Source organism: Herpailurus yagouaroundi, unplaced genomic scaffold, assembly GCF_014898765.1.
Source record: "Herpailurus yagouaroundi ecotype Mexico unplaced genomic scaffold, PumYag 29, whole genome shotgun sequence".
NCBI classification, from domain to species: Eukaryota; Metazoa; Chordata; class Mammalia; order Carnivora; family Felidae; genus Herpailurus; species Herpailurus yagouaroundi.
In genome coordinates, this window is record NW_024412377.1 from 42639691 (window position 1) to 42662765 (window position 23075).

The 23075-nt window shown below is 55.2% G+C and overlaps 1 protein-coding gene across 2 annotated transcripts in view; it reads left to right on the forward strand.

Moving 5' to 3' along the window:
- The window catches only part of CDX1 (caudal type homeobox 1), a 46263-nt gene that overhangs the window by 22034 nt on the left and 1154 nt on the right, over positions 1 to 23075 (forward strand). The window contains exons 1-2 of one of the 2 annotated variants that reach the window (XM_040497606.1): positions 7661 to 8105; positions 22548 to 22693. In XM_040497606.1, the coding sequence (XP_040353540.1) occupies positions 7661 to 8105; positions 22548 to 22693 (591 nt within the window). Of the gene's footprint in view, positions 1 to 7660; positions 8106 to 22547; positions 22694 to 23075 lie in introns of those variants that run through there. The other variant, XR_005797574.1, reaches the window with a different exon arrangement.

Consider the following 23075-nt stretch of genomic DNA (forward strand, 5'->3'; position numbering starts at 1 on the left):
GCCGTCCGGCTGGCCCATCTGGAATCATTTAGCCCCTACCACCATTAACCCTTGGCAGGCACCAGGGCTGCTGTGCCTCCTCTCAGCTGAGATGGGGCTGGGGGACCAGAGCCACATGGAACACCACCGGGCACTCCCCAAGGGCTGGACCATTGAGGCAGAAGAGTCATAATTGACAGGGCAGACTCTAGAGCCAGAGACAGAACTGGGTTCAAACCTCAGCTTCTGCAATTCCCAGCTGCACAATCTTGAGCCAGTTGTTTAAACTCCTGAGCCTCAGTTTCTTCCTCTGGCAAATAGAGCTCATTTGAGGAGTGATTTGAAAGACTGTTGCAATTTGTAATGCACTTAAAGGACTCAGTACAGCGTCTGGAAGCGTTAAGGAAATATTGAGTTTCCCTCGTTCCAGCTGCAGCCCATCACTGTGTGCTCCTGAGCCCAGCCGGTCCTTCTCTGGGCCTCAGTTTCCCCTGTGTGCTCTGAAGGGGTGGGCAGTGGGCAGTACCTTTGAGCGGTGTAGCACTGTCAAGCTGGGGTGGTCAGCACAGCCCCCCGGCCCCACCAGGGACAGGACCGGCCATGAATAGTCTCCCAGCTGCCCAGATGCTGAGAGCCCCGTCTAGCCTGGGACAACGCTGATGTGGAAAGGCTGGGCCGACAGTGGGCAGGCAGAGCATGGAGTGAGGGGAATCCTGCCTCAGGTGAAGTGAGCGGGATACAGAGGGAGAAGGGAGCTCTGGGTCTGGGGCTCAGCACTTCTCCCCCCTCCACTGCACGGGGTCACGCTCAAGGATTAAGAGCCTGAGCTCTGACACTGGAAGGTCCAACCCAGTTCTACCACTTGCTAGCTGTGTGACCCTGGGCAAATTAAATTACCCAAGCTCTCTGAGCCTCAGTGTTTTCGGCTGTAAAATGGGGATACATGTGCCTACCTCGCAGAGTCGTTGAGAGGCCTGCATGAGTGCCGCACCAGGTGTCTTATGCAAGGACTAGAGCAGAGCGAGAAAGCCCCACCAAAGGTAACGATTCTCCGGCGTCTCCTCCGGGAGCTGCCGTCGCAGAAGTCCATCACCAGGGCCACAGGGCAGCCCATCCACATGCTCATTTTACAGCCCAGATGACTGAGGCCAGGGCTGGAAAGTTGACCGAGCAAGGCTTTGTAATGCATAAGACCAGGACGGGAAGGGATGCTTTTTGTCTAGACTCAGGCCCAAGCTCTTCCCTGAAGGAGGGAACCAGGCTGAACTGAACCCCCCTCCCCAGACCCCCACCCACGCTTGTCAGAGCCGGAAGCCACAGCTCTCAGTGGGGCAGGGGGAGGGGGGGGCCCGGAAAGGGCGCCTGAGTGGGAGAATTCCCAGTAGGCCAGCTCAGCACTCACTCAGGCAGGGCCAGCAGCCACCGCATCTGGCTCTCCCACGCTCCCAGCGCTGCCCCCCTCCCAGGCTCCCCAGGCCCGGGGTGAGGAAGCAGCACACACAGCACAGGCATCGGCACAGTCATCTTGGATGTCAGGGCCTGAAGTGTCCTAAGAGTGCATCCATAGTACAGGCATGGACGCCGAGGTCCAGAGAGTGGAGAGGACTTGCCTGAGGTTAGCTGAGAGAGAAAGGTCCTGGAACGCGGGACTCCTGACCCCCAGCTCGGTGTCCTTCCACCCTGCATGCACTGAGCAGGTAGCTCCTGGTACCTGCAGCTGGGGAGCCAGAATCGGGGTACATTGGGAAAGCCCTCTTCCCCTCCTGGACACTCGACATAGTGGCTGGCTGGTTGGGCAGAAGAACCAAGGGGGGGACTTTGGGCCACACTCCCACCCTAGATTCCTCGGGAATGATTTGAAAGACTGTCGCAATCTGTGATGCACTTAAAGGACTCAATACGCTGTGTGCTGCCCTCGCTGGGCCAGACTATAGCCACCAAAGCCTGACAGGGTCCCTAGAGATAGGACCCTGCCTACCTCGCTCAGCCTCTCCCAGGCTCCAGCTGACCTCAGTCTCAGTGCCCCAGAAATCAAGAGTGTGCCCTGTTACACACGGATGGTTCGAGGATCGTCAGAACAACAGGGGCCTCAGAAGACACATATGTCCCCCTCACTGGACACACTGGGTCCCAGAGAAGGCCGAAAGCTGCAGGAGGGCACATAGCAAGAACTGAGCAGAGTCTGACCCACAGGCTCTGCTGTCCCTCTTACCATTTATCCATACAGTAGAAATTAATTGAGCACCTACTATGGACCCCACCCTCATAGGGCTCACAAGCAAACACCAAGGAAACCACAAATCAGTGATATCATATTGTGATCAGTGTGATGAAAAAGATGAAGAGTAAGGGTGGGGGTTTTTGTCTAGGCAGATTAAGGTTTCTCTGGGAAAGAAATACTTCAACTGAAGCCTGAGGTTAAGAGGCCACACACAACACAAGAGTGGGAACAGTGTTCTAGGTAGAGGGAACAGCATATGCAAAAACTTGGAAGCCAAAAAGAACTTGGTGTGTTTGAAACAGAAAGAAAAGAATGGTTGAGACACAGAGGGGACATGGTGGGGTAGAGCCTGGAGAGGAAGCCAGCGGCCAGGACTCAGGGTCTTGTGGGTTTTGTCTTGAGGGTCAGGAGGGCCAGTGCACGATTTTAAACAGGGACTGATAAGATCAGGTCACTGTAGTGCACTGTGAAGGATGGGCTAACAAAGGCGACAGCAGGGGGCTAGTATGGAGGCTGTTGGAGTTGACTATGGACTGGCTGCCCTCCCTCCAGCACTGGATCGTAAATAGAGACTGTGGGAATGCACCCTATAGGGAGTTAGGACTTGTGGGCCCCAGTCCATGCTTAACCACTGACTCACGGAGTGACCTTCCTTTCCTTCCCTGGCTGCTGTATCTCCTTTGAACAAAGGGTCCGATGCGCTGCCCCTTCAGATGATTCTGCCCCTAGGCCTTAGGTTCTAGCATCCTTTCTGCTCCCTAAGTGGCGGTGTACTGGAGGGCTGCCTTCCTTCCCCACAGGGAGCAGGAGGAGAATCAGGGAGTCTGGCAGGGGGTCAAGTTGGAGACCAGGCAGCCTGTGAGCCTTCCGGTAGTACCCCGCAATGCCAGCAGGTGACGCCCCAGCCTCTGGAGGACAAGACGAAAGGTGCGGGAGGGGGAGGTGGGGAGAGGGGTGCAGAAGGAAAAGACTTGTCGCAGGAGCCCCAGCACCCACCCGTGAGCCTCACATCTGCCCCCTGGAGGTGGGCAGGGCAGGAACGGCCATCCCTGCTTTCACCTCAGAAATAGCTCAGGCTGGGTGGCTTGGTTGGTTCAGCGTCCAACTTCTGCTCAGGTCATGATCTGAGGTTCAAGCCCCGCAGCAGGTTCTCTGCTGTCAGCACAGAGCCTGCTTCGGGTTCTCTGTCTCCCTCTCTCTCTGCCCCTCCCCTGCTTGCTCTCTGTCTCTGTCTCTCTCTCTCAAAAATAAAGTAAACATTTAAAAAAGAAAGAAAGAAACAGCTCAGACAGAGAGAGTTCCTCACCTAAGGTCACAGAGTGAGTCAAGGCCCTTGGGCTGCAGTCTGGGTAAGTCGAAAGCCAGGCCACCAGCCTCTCTTAAGCAATCCACTTCCAACTGAAAGCTCAGCCCAGAACCTTTCCTCTTCCACGGCCATAAACCTGTTTAGAAACCGAGTTATCACCAAGATCTTTATGAGGCCATGTCTCTGCGCCCCACCCCTGGAGGCTGTGGTCAGGTATGTGAGAGTAGCCCAGAGGGAAGAGGGGCCACTGGGGAGCCAGAGGCAAGGAAGGGTCCAATAAACAGCTGCTCCCAGAGATAAGGGGCTATCAGAGGAAGAGGCTGTGACGCGGTGGACGGGGGCTTCTCCGCACAGTCACAGTACCGTGCTGGATCACCGTCTGAGACAACCAGTTCCCAGTGGGCAGATGGGGACACTGAGGCCCAGGGAGGCAGGTGCTCAAGGTCACATGGCGAGTCGGAGGCTAAGGTGGGGCGGGACCTGCCATTTCAGATTCCCCGCCTGGGACTTTTGAACAAGGTTACAGTGTTCTCAGGAGGGGGAAGCAGGATTCACATCAGGGCTGGTCTCGGGTCTCTGGTTGGAGGGGTCCATCTAAAGGTGAGGGTAACGGGAGAACTGAGGCTTTTTTGCATGAGCCAGAGGAGGAAGAGGAAGCAGATATTTGTATAAGCAAAACCCCGGGTTTAAGAGAGAGACGCACACAGCGCACGACCTTCCCAGGCTGGAGAGGAAAGAAAAACTTCCAGAGAGGCCACGGACCTGCTATGCGGCCTCCGGGGAGTGACTTCACTTCTCTGAGCTCCAGCTGCTTCATCTGCAAGGTGGGGGTAACGAGACCCTGCCTCACCCTACCTGAAATAATACATGCAAATGACTTGGCCTCCTGCCTGGCACTGAGTGAAGGAGCGCGTTGGCTCTGTAAGGGTCTACCGTGGTCAGCATGCAGCGAAGTCTATGTTGTCCCTGCTCTCCTACTCTCTTGGAGGGGGTGGTGCTTGGAGGATCAGCAGGGCTGGGCCGAGGATCCCTCAGGCACTCTGGGTGGGCAGCGAGAAAGGCCAGTGGGGTCCAGAGACCCAGCTCCCGGGCCCAGCCCCATGCCTATGTGACCTTGCCTAGATACCTGCACCTCTCTGTGCTTCCTCATCCAGGAAATGGGGCCAGCCTGCTTTGCCCCGCCCTTCCCAACACCCAGGGTTCAGGAAAGAGCAGGCCCAGGGAAAGGTGGAAATAGAGGCCTACCCCCAGGATGTATCTGTGGAGTAGGAGGCCTACCCCAGCCTCCACCCTGGGAGAGGACAACCCTGAGGGGGTTCCCTTGAGGGGATCACGAAGCCGGTGGGATGACTCCCCCAGGCCTCAGGGCTCCCTGATCTTGATCTCTCCCGGATCAGGAAATAGGCCCCACTCTGCCCGAAAGGCCCTCATCTCTCAGCCACCGCCCAAGTCCTGGGCACCGTCTTCGTCATTTCTGGACCCCTGCCCGGCTTCCCCGCTGCTCTTACCAAGATGTAATTTCACCTTTATCTATGATTATTTGATTCATACATGCTTCCCCCCCCCCCACCAGACTATAAAACCCCAAGGGCAGGGCCTCACTACCATAATATATATTTGTCAAATGAATGAACACACGAGCGAATGAATTCCTGTATCTATTCCCGAGCTCCGATTTAGCATATTGTTGGAATTAGAGGGCACCCAGAAAGTACCAACCTTCCTGTCCCCCAGGATAGGCATGCTTTCTGCAGCGTCCGTGACCAGAGACCTCCAGCAGTCACTTGCATACCTCCTGTGATAATGAGCTCACTCTCTATTTCCTGACAGCCCATTTCCTAATGGATGGCCCTTCAGAGGGCACTCTATTACGGATGGGTTGAAACCTATGTCTGTCTATGCCTACAGCTTTCTCTCTCAGGTCCCAGGTCTGTCCTGCGCGGCTCCCCACACTCAGAACCTCAAGTCCCGTTCCAGATTTTCTCCTCCTGCTGAGCAATCCCGGTTTTGTCAACTCAGAGAGGAGAACCCTGTCTTTTTGGGCCTCTTCTCCCTTCTTTGTATACTTGTCAATTTTTGACTGACCGCTTGAAAGAGTCAGAATTTCACCGACACGCCCCCTTCCTGACCTGGGAAAGGGAGCCTTTCCCGCAGAGGCAACCATGGGCTCATTCCATGTCAGTGACAGGCAGCTCCCTTTCCCCACCGGCTTTCATTTTGTTGCATAAACTTGGGCATGGCCCCTTTCCTTGCTGGGCCTCACTGCTGCCACCTGCACAATGGAAAGTTCCTCTGATCAGGAAGGGGAGCTCCGTGCTTCCTGTCCCCAATTCTGTTATAGTACCCATTGGAACCCCAGATGGACAAGATTCTGACCAGCGCCAGCTTCACTGGGTGGGTCACCTGTACAGTCACCCAAGGCCCAGTGTTTAGAAGGGCTCCATGGGTGGTTAAATCTTCTCTGTCGCCATCTTGCAATTCTGAATAATTTTTGAGCAAGGGACCTCACGTTGTCATTTTGCACTGGACCCTGTAAATTATATTCAGATCCTGACATCTGTCTGGATGTAGCCTTCAAATGATGCTGACCTGCCCTGGCAAACTAATGCAGTGACCCAAGGGAGGGACAGGTTGATAAGACCCTGATTCTGTCCACCTTTTGGGGGCCACACGTCTCTGCACAGGTAGGGTGTCCCCAGGAAATGTTGGAGGATCAAACACTGTCGGGGGCTTCTGTGCAGCTCGTTGGCACCGAACTCCACCCCCCGTGGAAAGGGAACCCATCTCCCCAAGACTTCCCGACCCAGGGCCTTGTCCTTCATGAATCCTTCCCCAAATCCCTCAGCCTTGCTGCCCGTTCCGGGCTCCTCAGCTGTTTTACACACTCCCTCTTGGGTAGCTGTGAAACGTTTACCAGTCTTTCTTTAATCGGGGGAGGGACACGCATGAAGCGTTTAAAATACCAATGGGCCCCAGCTATAAGTGAACCAAAGCTTTTAGACCTTGATCACACAGGCCAACTGTTAAAAAATCAACTGGAGAATTTTGCATCCAGACTGAGTGTTAGATAAGACTCAAGAATTTGTGTTAATTTTGTTAGATGTGTCTAATGGCATATTATGCAAGAAAGTGTCCATGTGTTTTAGAGATGCATGCGGAAGTATGTAGGGGTGAAATGACATGGTGTTTGAAGTTTGTTTTAAAATACTCTGGCAAAAAGAGGGGAGTCGATAAAATAACTGTTACAAAAACTTGATAATGGTTGAAGCTGAGTGATGGGTATATAGTGGCTCATTACAAATTCCACTTGTGTGTATGTTTGAAACTTCTTAGTAAAATAAAGGGGGCGGGGGAGGGAAGCGCCTGCTCAGAGAATTGTGAAAAATTCCCCAGAATGTCCTCTTAAAGATGCCCCTCTTTAAGAACTTTTCTCTGGAGAGTCAGCTCAGGAAAACTCCCTGATTGTATGCAGACTCCTGTATGTGCATATGTGCATTTTCCCGGAAAAACCTCCACAGCTTGCTTCGGAGGCTCAGAGGGGTCGTGACCCCTCCCCCCCCCCCCCCACATTAAGGACCCGCTACCATACAGAGGGGGGGAAGTGGGAGGTAGGGTCGCCCCCTCACCTCAGGCTGATCACTGTGGAGTGAGCCACAGGCCCGATGTGGCTGTGTGACGCTGGCCTGGGGTTCCCCCCCTCCGGCCCCTCGGATCCCTTTTCTCCACCTGTAAGATGGGGTCACGGGCGGTCCACGCGGCCCAGGGAGAAGGAAGTGTTCGGGCCGCCAGGCCGTCGGCCCCGCAGGAGCCCCACACCTAGCGATGCCTCGACGCTCGCCCGGGACGCGTCCTCCGCGCCCCCGCCCCCTCCAGGCCCCGGCCCGTCCACCTCCCGCTTGGGGCAGCAATTTGTCTCCTTTTGAACCCCCCGCCCCCGACGGGTTTCCCCCTTTGATTCGCGGCGCGGAGGCTCCCCCCCGCTTTGAAATGCAAACCCGCCCGGGCTGGGGCCGCGGGCGCCCGGAGCTATAAAAGGCCTGGGTGGGGCGGGCGCGGCGGCAGGGCCCGCGAGTTCAGGTGAACAGTCTGCTCGTCGGGGCGGCCGGCAGCGGCGGCTCCAGGGCCCAGCATGCGCGCGGGGCCCCGCGGCCACCATGTACGTGGGCTATGTGCTGGACAAGGATTCTCCGGTCTACCCCGGCCCCGCCAGGCCCGCGAGCCTCGGCCTGGGCCCGCAAGCCTACGGCCCCCCGCCCGCGCCTCCTGGGCCCTCGCAGTACCCCGACTTCACCGGCTACTCTCACGTGGAGCCGGCCCCCGCACCCTCTGCGGCCTGGAGCGCGCCCTTCTCTGCGCCCAAGGACGACTGGGCCGCCGCCTATGGCCCAGGCCCTGCGGCCCCCGCCGCCAGCCCAGCCCCGCTGGCATTCGGGCCCCCTCCGGACTTTAGCCCGGTGCCCGCGCCCCCTGGGCCTGGCCCAAGCCTCCTGGCGCAGCCCCTCGGCGGCCCGGGCGCACCGTCCTCGCCCGGAGCGCAAAGGCGGACGCCCTACGAGTGGATGCGGCGCAGCGTGGCGGCGGGAGGCGGCTGTGGCAGCGGTAAGGACCCCTCCTGCACTCTGAGCCTTTGGAAGGTTCCCCTGGGCACCGGCAGGTGCTGGGGCCAGGCCCAGTTGCCCCCTGTCTCACCCCTGCCGTGGCCCCGCTTGGGTCCCCCCCTTTGGGCCTCCCTGACCTCTCTGGTCCGGGGGGTGCTGTTCTCTCAGCTTCCCCCTTCAGAATCCCAGCCTGCCTGAGCCTTAGCTTAGGAAGCACAAGCTGTCCTTCTGTATGGATAGGGAAACGGGAGACCCTTAGTAGTGAAGAAACTCGCCTTGTGGTTGCCTGGCAAGGCTGGAACTAGAACGCGGGTCCCCAGGTTTATGCCAGGGCTCTTTCAGCAACACTGGCCCTGGTGGTCAACCCTTTCTTCCACTCCCTATCCCAGCCCCAAGAGGAAGCTGCACACCATACCCAGAAGGGGCGGTGCACTGATTGTGTGAACACGGGCGGATCACTTTCCTTTCCAGGTCTCAGTGCCCCCATCAGTACAGTGGAGAGAGTGGCGGGTCATATCCTTTGGACTGAAAAAGAGCCCTCTTCGGTTGAATTGGTGTGGGGGTCCATACCTTGCCATCCCAGGGCCCTCCCTGAACTCTTGACCCTGGGGGAGGGGAAAGCAGGAGCAGTTGGGAAGGTGGCTACTGTTTGGCTCCTGAGACAGTGAACCTCCTGCCCCCAGGCAGGCCTCTCTGATCCACCCTCTTCAAAGGCAGAGGAGGGGGCAGGACAAAGGGCCAGCTTTAATGAGGGGCGGCCTGACCTCCTTTATAGGTCCCCCCTTTGTCATGTAACAGGCTGCCCCTTGGCTCAGTAGTGACTCCTGTTGGCCGGAAAGCGAACACGATACCCCATTGTCCCGACTGTGTCCGGCCTGTCCTGACAAAGGCCACCTGGCCTTAGGGGCGGGAAGTTGGCCTGCCCACCCTTTGATGTCCGACCCCTCCCCCCTTCCTCCAGCTGGGAGGGAGCCTGCGACTTCCCCCACCTCCTCTCTCTCTTCACCCCCATGTCCCTACACACACACTCCTCACTCGCTGGGACAGATGCTGGGGAGGTCTGGCTATAATTGTAGCACCTTCTTGGGAGGCCCAGGGACACAGAAGCTCCTATCAGCCTCCAGAGGCCTCAGAGGACTGGGGTGGATGCCCCAGCTCTGCCACTCATTTGTGTGACCTTGGCTAAATACTAACAGCTAACGTTTGTGGAACACTTACTAACGGACCAGGCACTGCCTAAGACCTTGCGTGCATTAACCCATTTAATTCTTACAACATTATTGAAGGTACTGTCATCATCCCCATTTTTACGATGAAAAATCTACGACCTAGAGGGGCTAAACCCTTATGCAAGGACGTATAACCAGTAAATGGTGCGGCTGGGACTTGAACCCCGGCCGATTGACCACCACACCTGTGTTCTAATCCTCTAAACAATAGCTTCTCTTAAATTAGTCATCTTTTCTGGGTCTCAGTTTTACCATCTGTGACATGATAGGGAAGGGTCTTGTACCTTTGTTTGATTTTAAAGGGGCCCTTTAGAAAAATCTGGTGGAAAATACAAATCTTCCCCCTAGAAAAAAAGTGTTGCCTAATTCAGCAGATAATCCGAGGGATTCTAGAAGCTCCAAAAAGATTTCTCCGTTGACCCTGGTTGAGAACCCTGCGTTAGATTGAATGAGAGGAGGTGTCTGGGGCCACTGACTCCCGGTTTTGTGTCCGTTCCCTGGAGAAAGAAGCCTGCTTTTCCTGCTTCTCTATTCTAGTTGTTGCTTCCTCCTGATCAGGCAGCTTTGGAGATGGATGGCGAGGTGGCAGCTGGGGGAGGTCCAGATGGAGGAGGAGTTCCTCAGGAGCAAGGACCTGGAGAGGGTGCGCCAGTGGGGGTCAGAGGACAGGTGGGAGGCCTGGAGGAACTTTCAGGCTGTGTGACGTCAGGCAAATCGCCGCTCCTCTCTGGGCATAGGATCTTCGAGGGAACCGGCCCCAGCCTCTGGTCTCAACCAGTCATTTGAAAACTGTTGTCCCCAGGCAGATAGGAGGCCCAGCTGTAAGTCTGCCCAAAGGCAAAACACCTTTCCCCTTTCACTCCCAGAAAGTAGAAAGAGAGGGCCAAGGGAGGTTTGCAGGCTCCCAAGGAGAGTGGCTGCCCCAGAAGCCAGGTTAGACTTATTCTGCTGAGGACACAGGATCGCCAGCTTTCTAGAAGCTAGAAGCTGCTGCCTGTCTGCCCAGGGACATCTGACCAGTGTTCCTGAGATGGGGCAGGATTGGAATGGGGTTACAGACCTATCCTGAGAGAGAGGCCAAGCCCCCCTCCCCCCCCCTACTGTGGCCTCAGTTTCTTCTTCTGAGCCATGAAGACCCCGGGGCTCTGGCGTGCTGCCCGTGTAATGCTGCTATCTAGGATGGCAAAGGGAAGGTCAGCACCTGCCAGCACACCCCCCCCCCAACAAATGTTGCTGGCCACCTGGTCCTCTTGTCAGCCCCTTCTCTCCTGCACCTGAGCTTCTAGCACTCTAGAACATTTGAACTGGACAGTTGGGAGACCAAACAGGCAGTTGGGGAACTGAAGCCCAGGGACGGCAAGCAATGTACTTGTTTCGCGCCAGTGGAGGCTGAGCTGGGATAGATGTTGGGGGAGTCTGTTACAATTTCTCCGATGGTTTCCCATTGGAAAATCTAGACTGCCTGAAGTCCACCAGACTGTAGAGCATCAGCACCTGGCCCCCGCCTGCCTCCCCAGCCTCGCCCCAGGCTACTTACTGTCTCCTCGGCCACCAAGCTCTAGACGCTCCAGCCTTCTTTTACTTTCCCAGATGTGCCATGACCTGCCGCAGGTCTTGTGCATGTGCTGTTCCCTCTTCCTGAAAACTCCTTGGCCCTGACTCTTGGCAGGCCTAGCTCCTTCTCACCCTTTAGGTCTTAGCTTGATGGTCATCTCCTCAGAGAGGTCCTCCATGATGTCCCAGGGAAGGCTCCCCCTATACACACACTGATAATCTTCGCCATGTTTCATTCAGAGCACTAACCCTGCTATCAGTTTACCCACTTTGTGTGTGTGTGTGTGTGTGTGTGTGTGTGTGTGTGTGTGTTGTCTGTTTCCCCACCCACCAAGGTAAATGCCCATGAGGTCCAGAGCCACGTCCATTTGGCCCATCACTACATTCCAGATGCCATCTCAGTGCATGGCGTTTAGTAGGGGCTCAATACATTTTGTTGAATGGATGAACAGGACAAGTGTGAGGAACAGAAAGACAGCTCTGAGAGAAGAGGGGGGAGATGAGATCTGGGCTCTGACATGTTTCTGAGGTCCCAGCCCTGGAGATGGGCCCATGACTGTCCAGCTGATCGAGCTCTTGCCTGTGATGGAAGCCTGGTTGCTCCCCCTCTCCCTCCTGGGACGGTACTGCGGCCTCAGCCGAGGAGGTGGCTGAGATGAGACTGGGACTACCACCTTGGCTTTACCCTGAGGGACAGTGAGAACTGGAGGGAGGAGGGAGAGGCTGTTGGGCTCCATCCCATAATCAAAATATTAACCAATTCTGAGTGATTGCTGTCACTTGACTGGGACCAGGATAGGACAGGACTATAAGGGGTCCTATTTTGTGGTCTTCCCTGTTGGCGTATATAAATACCAGCTTTGTCATTAAGAGGGTTATACATCACCCTCTGTCAAAGACTCAGCATCTATTCCTTGGGAATCGACAATACTTCACAGGTTAGTGGCCTTTGGGGTGGTTGATGTCCCACACAGGCCAGGGAGATGCTCGCGGGGATGATGAGGCTGTTGCAGCAGGGTTTAGGTCTTGGGCCAGCCCCTTCAGATTTCAGACAGAGAAACTGAGGCCCGGCGAGGGGATGAACCCTCCTCTCCCCACCACGATCCAGATCCCCTCTGTTGGCCCGTTGCCACAGCCACCAGCCTGGCCTCTCACCTTCACCCTCTCTCTGATACCCCAGCTGTCCTCACAGCCATTACCAGATGTACCTTTTCAAGGCACATCGCCTGATCCAGAGCATTCCGTGGCTCTCCACTGCCTTTGGAATGTCCGTCTCGTTGTATGTCATTTCATTGCTTTCAAATCCAGCCCCATTTCTGTGGCATTCAGAGCCCTCTTGAGAGGGCTGTTGAAGACACTCTCTCACTAGTTGGTCTAGATACAGAAATGCTTACTGGGGGTGGCTTTCGGCTGCGTTTGGGAGCCTCAGGCCTGGGACTGCATTTCTGTTAGAAGCTGCCGAGCCTCAGGCAAGTTAACTTGGATCGCCTCTCTGAACCTCAGTTTCTTCCACTATAACATTAGGATAATAATAGGATTGTACCTTGAAGCAATGGGGCCCATCGAGCCCAGCCCCTCTGCTTGGCACACAGTAGGTACTTAGTATATCAGTGCCTATGACTGTCTCTGCCTGTCCTTAGCAGGTGCACGGAAACACACACCTCACACTCCCTGCCTCTCCAGTCCGGGTCCCTCAACCTAAATTACCCACCCTTCCTTCCTACATCTTCACTAGTTCAAACGCTGTGCCTTCGGGGCCACGGCCACCTCCTCTAGAAAGTCCTCCTTGGTTTCCTCCCCTCCAAGCACTACATCAGGCCCTTGTTTTCACAGCATTTACCACTGTCTTCTTTACCCCTTCCATCTCCCTCAAGGACCTGTCAGAGTCAGCCCCGTCCTTCTCACCATGCCTTCCCGGGGGCAGGAGCTCGTGGCAAAGCTGAGAACTATGGCATTGGTTGAGTCCTCCCTGTGCACCAGGCAGCGTGCCAAGAACTTTGCACGGGTTTTCTCACTTAAGCTTCGTAACGACCTTAAGAGGTGCGAGGATCTATTATTAGCCTCATTTTACAGATAAAGTTAATGAGGCTCAGAGAGGGTGAGGTACCTGCTCGAGCTCACATAGCTAGGATGCAAACAGCACGGGCTTCAAACCCAGACTCCACGGCCTAGGGAGTATCTACCAAAGAAAGCAACCCACTCAGCAGCCCCAGACCCCTGCCCATGTGCGTCCCAGCCCGGGTGGAAAAAGGAGGCTGGTCAGGGAGGAGCTGGAAGACGAGGATGGGGGGAGGGTGGGCACAGCAGGGGCCAGGCTGTTTAAAACTGGTTCTCTAGGCAGAAGCTGGATTTGACACCTCGTCTCTCAGATGTAGCTGGGAAGGGGAATGACCCAGTTAGAAGGTGGCAGAAGGCTTTTTTTGGTTGGGTGTTTTTTTTTCCCCCCCGCTTTGGCAGATATTGCTGCCGAGAGCTCAGGGAATCATTCTGAAGGTCTAAAACAGCTTTGTTAGCAGTAAGGTCTGGCTTGTCAGGAGGAAGTTATCTTCGTGCGCTGGCCCTCCGGTTTCTGTTCTGGAGCTCCTGGGATTTGGAAACAACGTTTGCGTCTGAAGTCAACGTGGGTTAACTTGTTGAACCCTCCCCATGCCACACTTCAGCCCTCAAGCTTGTAGGGGTGCACAGGGAGGGGGCAGACATTAGTGGAAGCCGAGATTGACCCTTCAAGTTCAACACCTTCCCGTGACTTCCCGTTGCTCTTGAAACCAAATTCAAACCCCTCACCCCAGGGCTCAGAGCTCTGCTGGTCTCTCCAGCCTCACCATGTGCCTCTCCCATTCGTTCATTTATTCGTTCAGGCAGGCAGACTGGGGACTCTGGCCAGGAAGGCAGACTGGGGGCTCTCGGGAGCTGGCGTTGTCTGCCCCTTGCTCTGCTACTCTCTGCCACGGGCCTTTGCACATGCTGTTCTCTCTTCCTGGCACATTCCTCTCGTCTTTGATATAGAAACCTCCTCAGCCTTCAGGTCTTGATTGAAATGTCACCTCCTCCAGGAGACCCCCCCCCAAAATAATTAAAAGAGGTCCCCCCCCCACCCTCCACCCCTGCAACTTATTCTGGCTCTCAGCTCTATGCTTACTTTCCTTTATGCTAATCCCAGTTTGTAATTATTTTGTTTGTTTGTTTTTAGTCTGCCCCCCTCCCATGAAAGAGGGGAAGGAATGGTTTAACAAATCAATCCTGATCATCTACCATAGTAATAACGACACGAACTAGTACCTAGTAAGTACTCGGCACGTGCTTAGCATTTCCTCAAATGTGGGTATTTCTGACCCCAGAACTGCACATTTCTGCATTAGATTAGTGGCTTTGACTAAGGCTCTGGGAGCAGGGGAGCTGGACAGAAGGACTGAGGTTGAGCTGACCAGCTGATGGGTTGGCTGTGGGGGCCGGAAGTGCCTCTTGGGCTTTTGGCCTGAGTATCTGGAGGGTGGTAGCCATTTACCGAGATGAAGGAGACCAAGGAGCAGATTTGTGTTGCATATTCAGCAAAGACTCATCAGGTACTCACTATGTGTCAGGCACCATTGTGGGGCTGTGGGAGCAAGAAGGCATCGTCCCTACCCTCACGGAGCGGACCAGGGGAGCAAGGCGCTGGGGGGAGGGGGCTTGCAAAGGTCACCCCGTGATCTAGGAAAGGGCTGGAGCCTAGAGCCCCTCCCTGCATCGCACCCAGAATGTGTGACCTCAGGACCCAGGCCTGCAGACAGTCGGGCAGGAAGTTGACTTCCAGGGTGACCCTGGTAGGGCAAGGCTGAAAGGGGCACCAGGAAACAGCTCAGAGAGTCCTCAAGCTGTTCAGGCCTGGGGGAAGACACGGAGGGACACAGTTGCTGTTTGCCAGTCGTAGAAGGGCTGTTCTGGGTCAAGGGTCCCCCCCCCCTTATTTTTTGGCACCCCTGTGGAAAAACCGAGGGAAAATATAAGTAGGTGGTGGATGTAAGAACAGGCTGCTTTGCAGATAGTACAAGCACACTCCGCTTGGGATGCGACACAGCTGTGGGCATCTGGCCCGAGGGAGGGTTTTGGTCTAGGAGGGCTCTCCAGTTGAACTTTCTGTGATCGCGGAAGTGCTGGGTATCTCTTCTGTCCAGTCTGCTAACAAACCACGAGTTAGTTAATTCGTGTCCTCAGTTTACAGGTGTATTCCTGGGATCCAGAGAGGTTCGGTGACTTGCCTGGGCTCACGTCGCTGGCCTGTGGCCAGGCTGGGGTGGAACAGACAGGTCTCCCCGACCCTGAACTTTTCTGTCTTCCTCACTGCCTCCCACAGCCAGGCCAGGCCGTGTGCCTCCGCAGAGAAGACATGGCAGGGGACGATGCCAGGGTGGCCTGGGAGGAGAGGGTGCAGTGCCAGCTGAGTGCTGTGGCTGGGAAGGAGGGCGACAGTGGGGAGGAGAAGCTGGCCTAAGGCTGCAGGACCTCCCCACGCCCCTCCCCCCCCCCCATGCCAGCCTCACCCCTGCTCCAGAGCTTAAATGAGGAACCGTGATGGAGCAGCCTGGGCCTGGCCACACAGCCGGAACAAGGACCCAATCAGGGCGCAGTAGACACCCTCAGGGCCCAGGAAGGGACATCCATTCATCATGACACCGGCCAGGTCAGGGCTGCCACAGCAGAGGTCCCACCCCTGCTGGTGGGATGGAGAATCAAGCCCAAGCCGAACATCCATACACAGCGGCTGGGCCGGATCTCCCCGCTCGCAGGCCAGTGTGTTCCTTGCCCTGCAGCTCCCCATCGGGCCGCATTCCTCTGTCTCCCTAGGGACCCTTCCCGCATCCGCTTCCGCAAATAGCTCAGCTCTCCTTGACATCCCCTTAGCTCTTTGCCCTTTACCAACTGCTTTCCCGTCCAAAGCCCGAAGAAGTTCAGTCACTTGTCAAGTCCTTCGGCCTGGGCCCAAGCCCTTAGAGGAGGGCTCAGAGCTGCAGAGAACTTCAGAATCTATAGGCCCTCAGCGCTGATCTTCTTCTGATGCACCGGAGAAACTGAGGCCTGGAGAGGAGAAGGGACTTATTCAAGACCACACAGATGGCACAGAATTGGGGCCAGGAAACACTGACTTCAGCTAGTGGTGCAGAATAGCGTCCGTGGGCTGCCAGAGACGGCAGGGAGAGCAGGATGCCGTGGATCGGGGCTGGAGTATTTTTAACAGGCCTACCTGCGTACATGTGTGCATACCGCGTGTGTGTTTGTGTGTTGGGGGGGATTGTGATGCACAGTCAGGATGGGGCTGGACCACACAGGGAGGGGGCATGGAGGGTTGAGGCTGGGTCGGTGTTCCAGGCCCTGAGGGCCAGAACTGGCAGTGGCTTCCCCAGGGCCACAAACCTAGCAGGAAGAGGACAAAGGAAGTGCTGACCCCGGGGCCATTCGATTTTCTTGGAGCCACCCACCCCGCCCTGGGGACAGAGGCTGAACTCTGTCCTCGCCTGGCCCAGGCTGGGCGGGAAGGCCCCACCGCAGGCCGCTGTGGCTCCTGTCCCCTATCCTCCAGCTGGGCAGGCCCGGTATCTAGGCTCTCAGACAGGGGAATCGGTCTCAGAATTCTTTCGGCAAAAATAACAAACACAACCAGAGAATCAACAAACATTGGGAGCCTCATGTTTCCAAGTTGGAGAGGACCTTATAAATAAACAGTCTCATCCAGCACATCCCCCATTGCCCAGACCCATTTCCCAGCCTTTCTGCCACATGGCTTATCGTGCCACTGTTGGAAATCAGCACGGTCTGCCCATCCTTGCGCACCTACTAAGTGCCAGGTACTGCGCTAGGCGTCCTCCATTTATGTCAAGTGATCCGCTGTGCCCCCCGGTGGTTGGAGATAATTATGGGAGACCTCACCCTGTGTGAGAGGTTCTGGTGCTCTTTCTGAGGCTCGACAGACCTGGGTTGAAATTCCACCTGCCAGATGTGTGGACCTCTCTGAGCCCCAGTTTGCTTATCTGTACGTAGGGATAACAGCAGCCCGGTTTCATAAATTGTTGAGAGATGTGTGCGAGCACCTCACACGTGGACATGTTGGCCATTATTAGAATGTTAGTTGCCTGCATTGTATAGATACAGAACATGATGCTCAGAAAGCTGAGGTGACTGGTCCTAGATCACCCAGCCAGTGAGAAGCTGTATTGCACAATCCCAGAGGTCTGCTTGCTCAGACCACCTCATGCCTGGGGCACCTGAGAGCCGGTCACACATCAAATCCCTGAGTCCCATTTTAGCCCCACTGAATCTGAATTTCTGGCCTAGAATCTGTGCTTTTAAAGAGCTTCCCAAGACCTCCAGTGTGCATGCTTTCGGAGATGGGGACTTTGCTACCTCCACAGCCGCCCAGTGCACACAGATGGGCCATTCCTCGTGTCCCAAAGCCTGAGCAAAGAGAAAGCCTCTCATTTGGGTGAGTTATCCAAGGATCTTCCCTGGTGTGCTCACCACTGAAGAGCTGGAGGGGGCTCCCCACCCCCCCTCCCACCCACTCGCACTGGCATCTGGCCCGGAGGGTTATTCATTAGGTGGCTGGGAGCGGCTGGCCTCCGTCAGACACCTGTTGCAGGAGCCTGGACTTCCCTCTCAGCCCCAGCATCCCAGGGGCCTGTAAATCATTCATCCCAGGGCCCTCTCCCTGCCTGCTGCTCTCACACACCTCCCTGCCCCCTCCCTCCTAGGCTCCTGGGTGGCACAGGTGCTCATAGGAGGGGGAAGGGAGGGTCGCTTGGGGCAGTCAAGAGTTCTGGCCTAGAGCTGGGACTGGAGCCCAGGGCTCCTGACTGTCATTAAAAATACAAATTCATATCGCACATGGTAAAAAAAAAAAAAGAGAGAGAGAGAGAAAGAGAAAAGAGAAAGGAAGGAGGAAAGGAAGGAAGGGAGGGAGGAAGGAAAATAACAAATGAGGGGAGCCTGGGTGGCTCAGTCAGTTAAGCGTCCAACTTCGGCTCAGGTCATGGTCTTGTGGTTCGTGGGTTCGGGCCCCATTCCGGGCTCTGTGCTGACAGCTCAGAGCCTGGAACCTGTTTCAGATTCTGTGTTTCCCTCTCTCTCTCTGCCCCTCCCCCACTCGTTTTCTTTCTCTCCCTCTCTCTCTCTCTCTCCCTTTCTCAAAAATAAACATAAGAGAGAGAGGAAGGAAGGAAATAAAGGAGAGACAGGAAGGAAATAAAGGAAAGAAAGAAAGAGAGAAAGAAGAAAGAAAGAAAGAAAGGAAAGAAAGAGACAAAGAAAGAAAGAAAAAAGAAAGAAGAGAAAGAAGGAAGAGAAGAAAGAAAGAAGCAAGAAAGAAGAAAGAAAAAAAAAGAAGGAAAGAAAGAAAAGAAAGGAAAAGGAAAAGAGAATCCTCTCAAAGACTTACATTCTCACCTTCCTGAGGCCCCACAGCTTCTAACTCCCTCTCCAGAGGCAGCCCTGTTATTGGCTTGTATATTCTTTTAGAAAGAATTCTATGGGTACACATACATGTGTGAGTGTGTATGTATGTGTGTGTGTCTCCCCACTTTTATACAAAAAAAACAGTAACATGCCATTCACGGTATTTTGTCTTTTTTTTTCTCAACATACCTTAGAAATCACTCCATATTAGTATGTAGGGACCTTTATAGTTTCTTTCTTTTTTTTTTTTTTTTCTTACCATTTTATTTATTTTTGAGAGACAGAGAGAGACAGAGCATGAGCAGGGGAGGAGCAGAGAGAGAGGGAAACACAGAACTCGAAGCAGGCTCCAGGCTCTAAGCTGTCAGCACAGAGCCCGATGCGGGGCTCGAACTCACAGACCGCGAGATCACGACCTGAGCCGAAGTCAGACGCTCAGCCACCTGAGCCCCCCAGACACCCCAGTATAGTGTTCCTCTTCGTGGACGTACCATCTCTTATTTAGCAAGTTCCCTACGTGTAGACATATAGAGTTTTTACTCTTGTGCCTTTCAAAACAGCCATAGCTTTGGGCACTTTTTCTGTGAGATCAATTCCAGGAATTGGGATTAATGGCTTGAAGGGTGCGTGTTAAATGAGGCTAGATAGTACCAAGTTGGGCTCCAAGGAGAATGTTCCAGTTATTACTCCGTGGACAGCATATGGGATCTGTTGGTTCCCGGACCACAGTGTGATACCAAATGTTTTGTTCTTCGGCAGAGCCATTTTCTTAGCAGTAAAATGGTGTGCTTTGAGAGCTTCACCAGATAGAGGTTGGCCAGTGGTTCCTGAGCCTACCAGCCCCATCTCCTGGGCCCAGACAGGAGGTGACAGGGTCTGGGGGCTGGGTCTGCCCTGGCAGGAACAGCAAGAGATAATTATGCGGCTAGAGCCCTATCTCCTATCTGGTACCCCCCTCCTCAAATCTGGGATGAGTCAAGCTACGGTTTGGGTGGCCAGAGCCCAGGGCTTATACCACTACCAGGCAGGATGGCCCTCGGCAAAGATGCCCCCCTTCTGAGCCCCAGTTTCTCCCCCATTACGAAACTGGGTGTGATGGATCCCCGCTTCCTCATCAGAAAAAATGGGAAGGAGCCCTGGGTGCCTGAGGAAAAGGGTGTCTTTGTAAGCGCTGCTTGTAAGCTCAGGCTTTTTGGGTGGGAAGGGAGCCTTACAGCCCCACTTCAGGCTGTGAGTGTTCTGGGAATTTTCAAGGGCCCACCCAGCCTGTGGACCATCCAGCCCCAGCCCAGGGCTCTCGGGGGCCTGCCCTCACCATGATCTGGCCCCTCCCTTCCCAGAAGCACAAGTATAGCGGTGGTCTGCTCTTTGAGCGTCTCCTGCCCAGGATTAGGGGGCCTCTTGGGGGGCTCTGTGGACCCTAAGCCTGACGGGGTGGGGAGTTGTGCCAGGAGCAAGGAGTGGGACTCTAGACCAGATGACATGGCCTTGGGCAAGTCCACACTTGCAGGGGGCTTCAGTGACCCCGACTGTCCGGGGACGTTGAACTAGAAGGACTCACGAGGTCTCTATTATTTGGACCTCCAGCAGTTGTATAACCTGCTGGAACCCTCAGTCTCTTCATCCGTCAAATGGGAGGAGACTAAACCGAGCCCTTCTGGTGTTAGCCCAGCGAAGATGCAGAGCTCTGTTGGGCTCTGGGGGTGGTGGCATTAGGCAGAACTGTTTTTGAGTTGGCGTTGAATTTTCTAGGCCAAGGAAGGGCCCATCTGGAGCCAAGGCCTCAGCAGCCACTCCCTTGTCCCTTTCCTGGGCCAGACCTGGCCGAGGGCCGAAGTTGTCCCGTGCTACATCAGGCGGTGGGCTGAGGTCAGTGGATGTGGAAGCGTCCAGTGCGGTTCTGCTGCTCTGGCAGGAAACCCAAGGAAAAAAGCCCAGAAACATCTGCTGTCTCCCATTTTCCGCAAAACCATTTGGCTCTTGGGGAGCCCGGTGGCCGTCCTGCCAAGCTGCGTGGGCTTAGTAGTGGGGCGGGAGCTGGAAGAGGGGTGGGTGGTTAGCACAGGGATGCTGAGGGACAGGCAAAGCCAGAGCTGTGACCCCGGGGGGGGGGGGGGGGCCCGGCGGGGGTGGGGGTAACTGGGTAAGGTGGAGCAGGGTCGATGGTGATTCCAAGACCCGCCATACCCTGGTGGGACACACGTGTGGGCCTGAAAGTGCTTGCGTGTGCCTCCTATTTATAGCCAAGTTCTCAGCTTCTTACGAAGGAAGCTGGTGTTTAGTCAGGCCCCCGCACCAGCCCAGGCCAAGCATGACTCTTAATATTCTCTCCAGACAGACCTCTGATCCCAGCCCCAAAGAGAGCCCTGACATTAACCCCAGTCGGTCCTCAAGTCCAGCTCTTGGCCCCAGGCTGAGCCCTGTAGAGAAGCCAAGCCACATCCTTCTCTCTCCTGGGTTACTGCGGGACTATCTGTGCTTCCCCCATCCTCTTGCCAATCTGTCCTCCATGCAGCAGCCAAAGTCATATTGAAACCTACATCAGACTTCCTGTCTCCTGGGCTCAGAACCCTGCAATGGCTCCCATCCCAGACAGAGTAAAACCCAGAGTCCTTTTCATGGCCGGTAAGGTTCTGGATAGCCTGCCCCTCTGTCCTGGCTCACTGCACTCTGGCTATGCCAGCCTCCTCACTGTTCCTCACACATGTCAGATGTCAGGCATGCGCCTACCACGGGGCCTTTGCACTTGCTGTTCCCCCGCACCTGGAACCCTCTTCCCCAGACACCTGCATGGCTATTTCCCTCACCTCCTTTAGATCTTTGCTTAAATTCCCCTTCTCAGTAAGACCTTCATGGACTACTCTATTTAAAATCACATACTCTCGGGGCGCCTGGGTGGCACAGTCGGTTAAGCGTCCGACTTCAGCCAGGTCACGATCTCGCGGTCTGTGAGTTCGAGCCCCGCGTCAGGCTCTGGGCTGATGGCTCAGAGCCTGGAGCCTGTTTCCAATTCTGTGTCTCCCTCTCTCTCTGCCCCTCCCCCGTTCATGCTCTGTCTCTCTCTGTCCCAAAAATAAATAAACGTTGAAAAAAAAAATTAAAAAAAATAAAATAAAATCACATACTCTCTCCTCCCCAAATTCCCAGTCCTCTCTTCCTGCCTTCTTTTTCTCTGGAATACCTATCAATTAACATATCATATACGTAGTATTAACATATCAAATTATTTTGGTCTAGCTCCCTCCACTAGTACCTAATTTCACTGTGAGAAGGGATTTTTTTTTTTTTTTTTTTTTTTTTTTTTTAGTTTTGCTTACTGGTATACCCCAGTGGTTGGCCCACAGCAGGAGCTCAGTAAATATTTGTAGCCTGAGCCTGAGTCACTGCTCTGTGCCCGCAGAAGAAGCAGCAGGGTGGATGGCTCTGGGCAGACCAACCCCAGCTTGGGACTTGGTGTCTAGGGCCAGGGCCTTTTGAGGTACCTGACAGGTCCTCAGGGCCACCAGCTGTCTCAGTGCTTTCTGTTTGGTCTCGGGGCCAGCAGCCGCCAGGGGTCTGACGGAAATTGAGGAGCGCCCACCCCAGGACGGTGCGGCAAGCTTCTGCCTCTACCTTTGGTCGCTCTTCCCCACTCTCTTCTCATGCGCTGGAAAGAGGGGCAGCTGACTCGTCATTAGTCTCCATCTGGCCTGGCCTGCCAGGTGACCCTCCGTGTCGCCGGTGTGAGTGCCTGTGGTCTCAGGATCCTGAATCAGAACCACCAGGGGGGCTTGCTAAAAATGCAGACTCTATCGCCAGGCTTTCCAGTTCACAGGGTCAGGGATGGCCGGGAAGCTGTGTTTTCCACAAGCTCCCCAAGTGTCCATTGCACAGCGGCATCTGGAAACTGCTGGGTTAGAGCTGGTGGAGCTGGCGATCACAGTAGGGTCAGAGGAGCCGGATTGAAACCCCAGCTCCACCAGCAGCTTGCTGTGTAACCCTGAGTGAGTTGCTTCTCTTCTCTGAGCCTCAGTGCCTCCCCAAAGGGGCATGAGAGCAGTGCCTGCCTCTCAGGTTGGGGGTCTCCAAGCCTGACGCTGGGGGAGTAATTGTTACCCCAGGCCTCGGTGTGTGTCCCTCCCCACCTCAGGGTTCTCCCTTGGGGGCCTGGATTTCTCCCTTCACGGGCCCTGCCTGGGCCTTTTACAGGCCCCACCCACCCACTCACCACGTCTCCTGGCCCCTCTGCTTCTCAGGTAAGACCCGGACCAAGGACAAGTACCGCGTGGTCTACACCGACCACCAGCGCCTGGAGCTGGAAAAGGAGTTCCACTATAGCCGTTACATCACCATCCGGCGGAAGTCAGAGCTGGCCGCCAATCTGGGGCTCACTGAACGGCAGGTGTGTGGGTACCCCCACCTTAACCACAGGAGCAGTACTGGGAGTCTGGCCTCCAGGCTGTCAGGCAGATTACGGACTCAGTCAAGGGAGAACAGAGAGGTTGAGTCTCTGGCCATAGTCACACAGCATAGCAGAAACCCAAACCCCACTATCCCTGACCCCCAACGGGGGGGATAGGGGGTCTGCTTAGCTATAGGCTACAGCAGGCTATGATGATTCCTGTTTAAGTCCCAGGGAGCGCAAGGAAGTCTTCCTGGAGGAGGGGTGTTACAGCATGGCCTTAGAAAATGGGGACAGAGGAGGTTACAGAGAAAGTTGTCTTTAGGGTTGCAGGTTGTAGACGGGGAGGATGTATTCAGCGTCCATGAATAGTCTGGGTGGT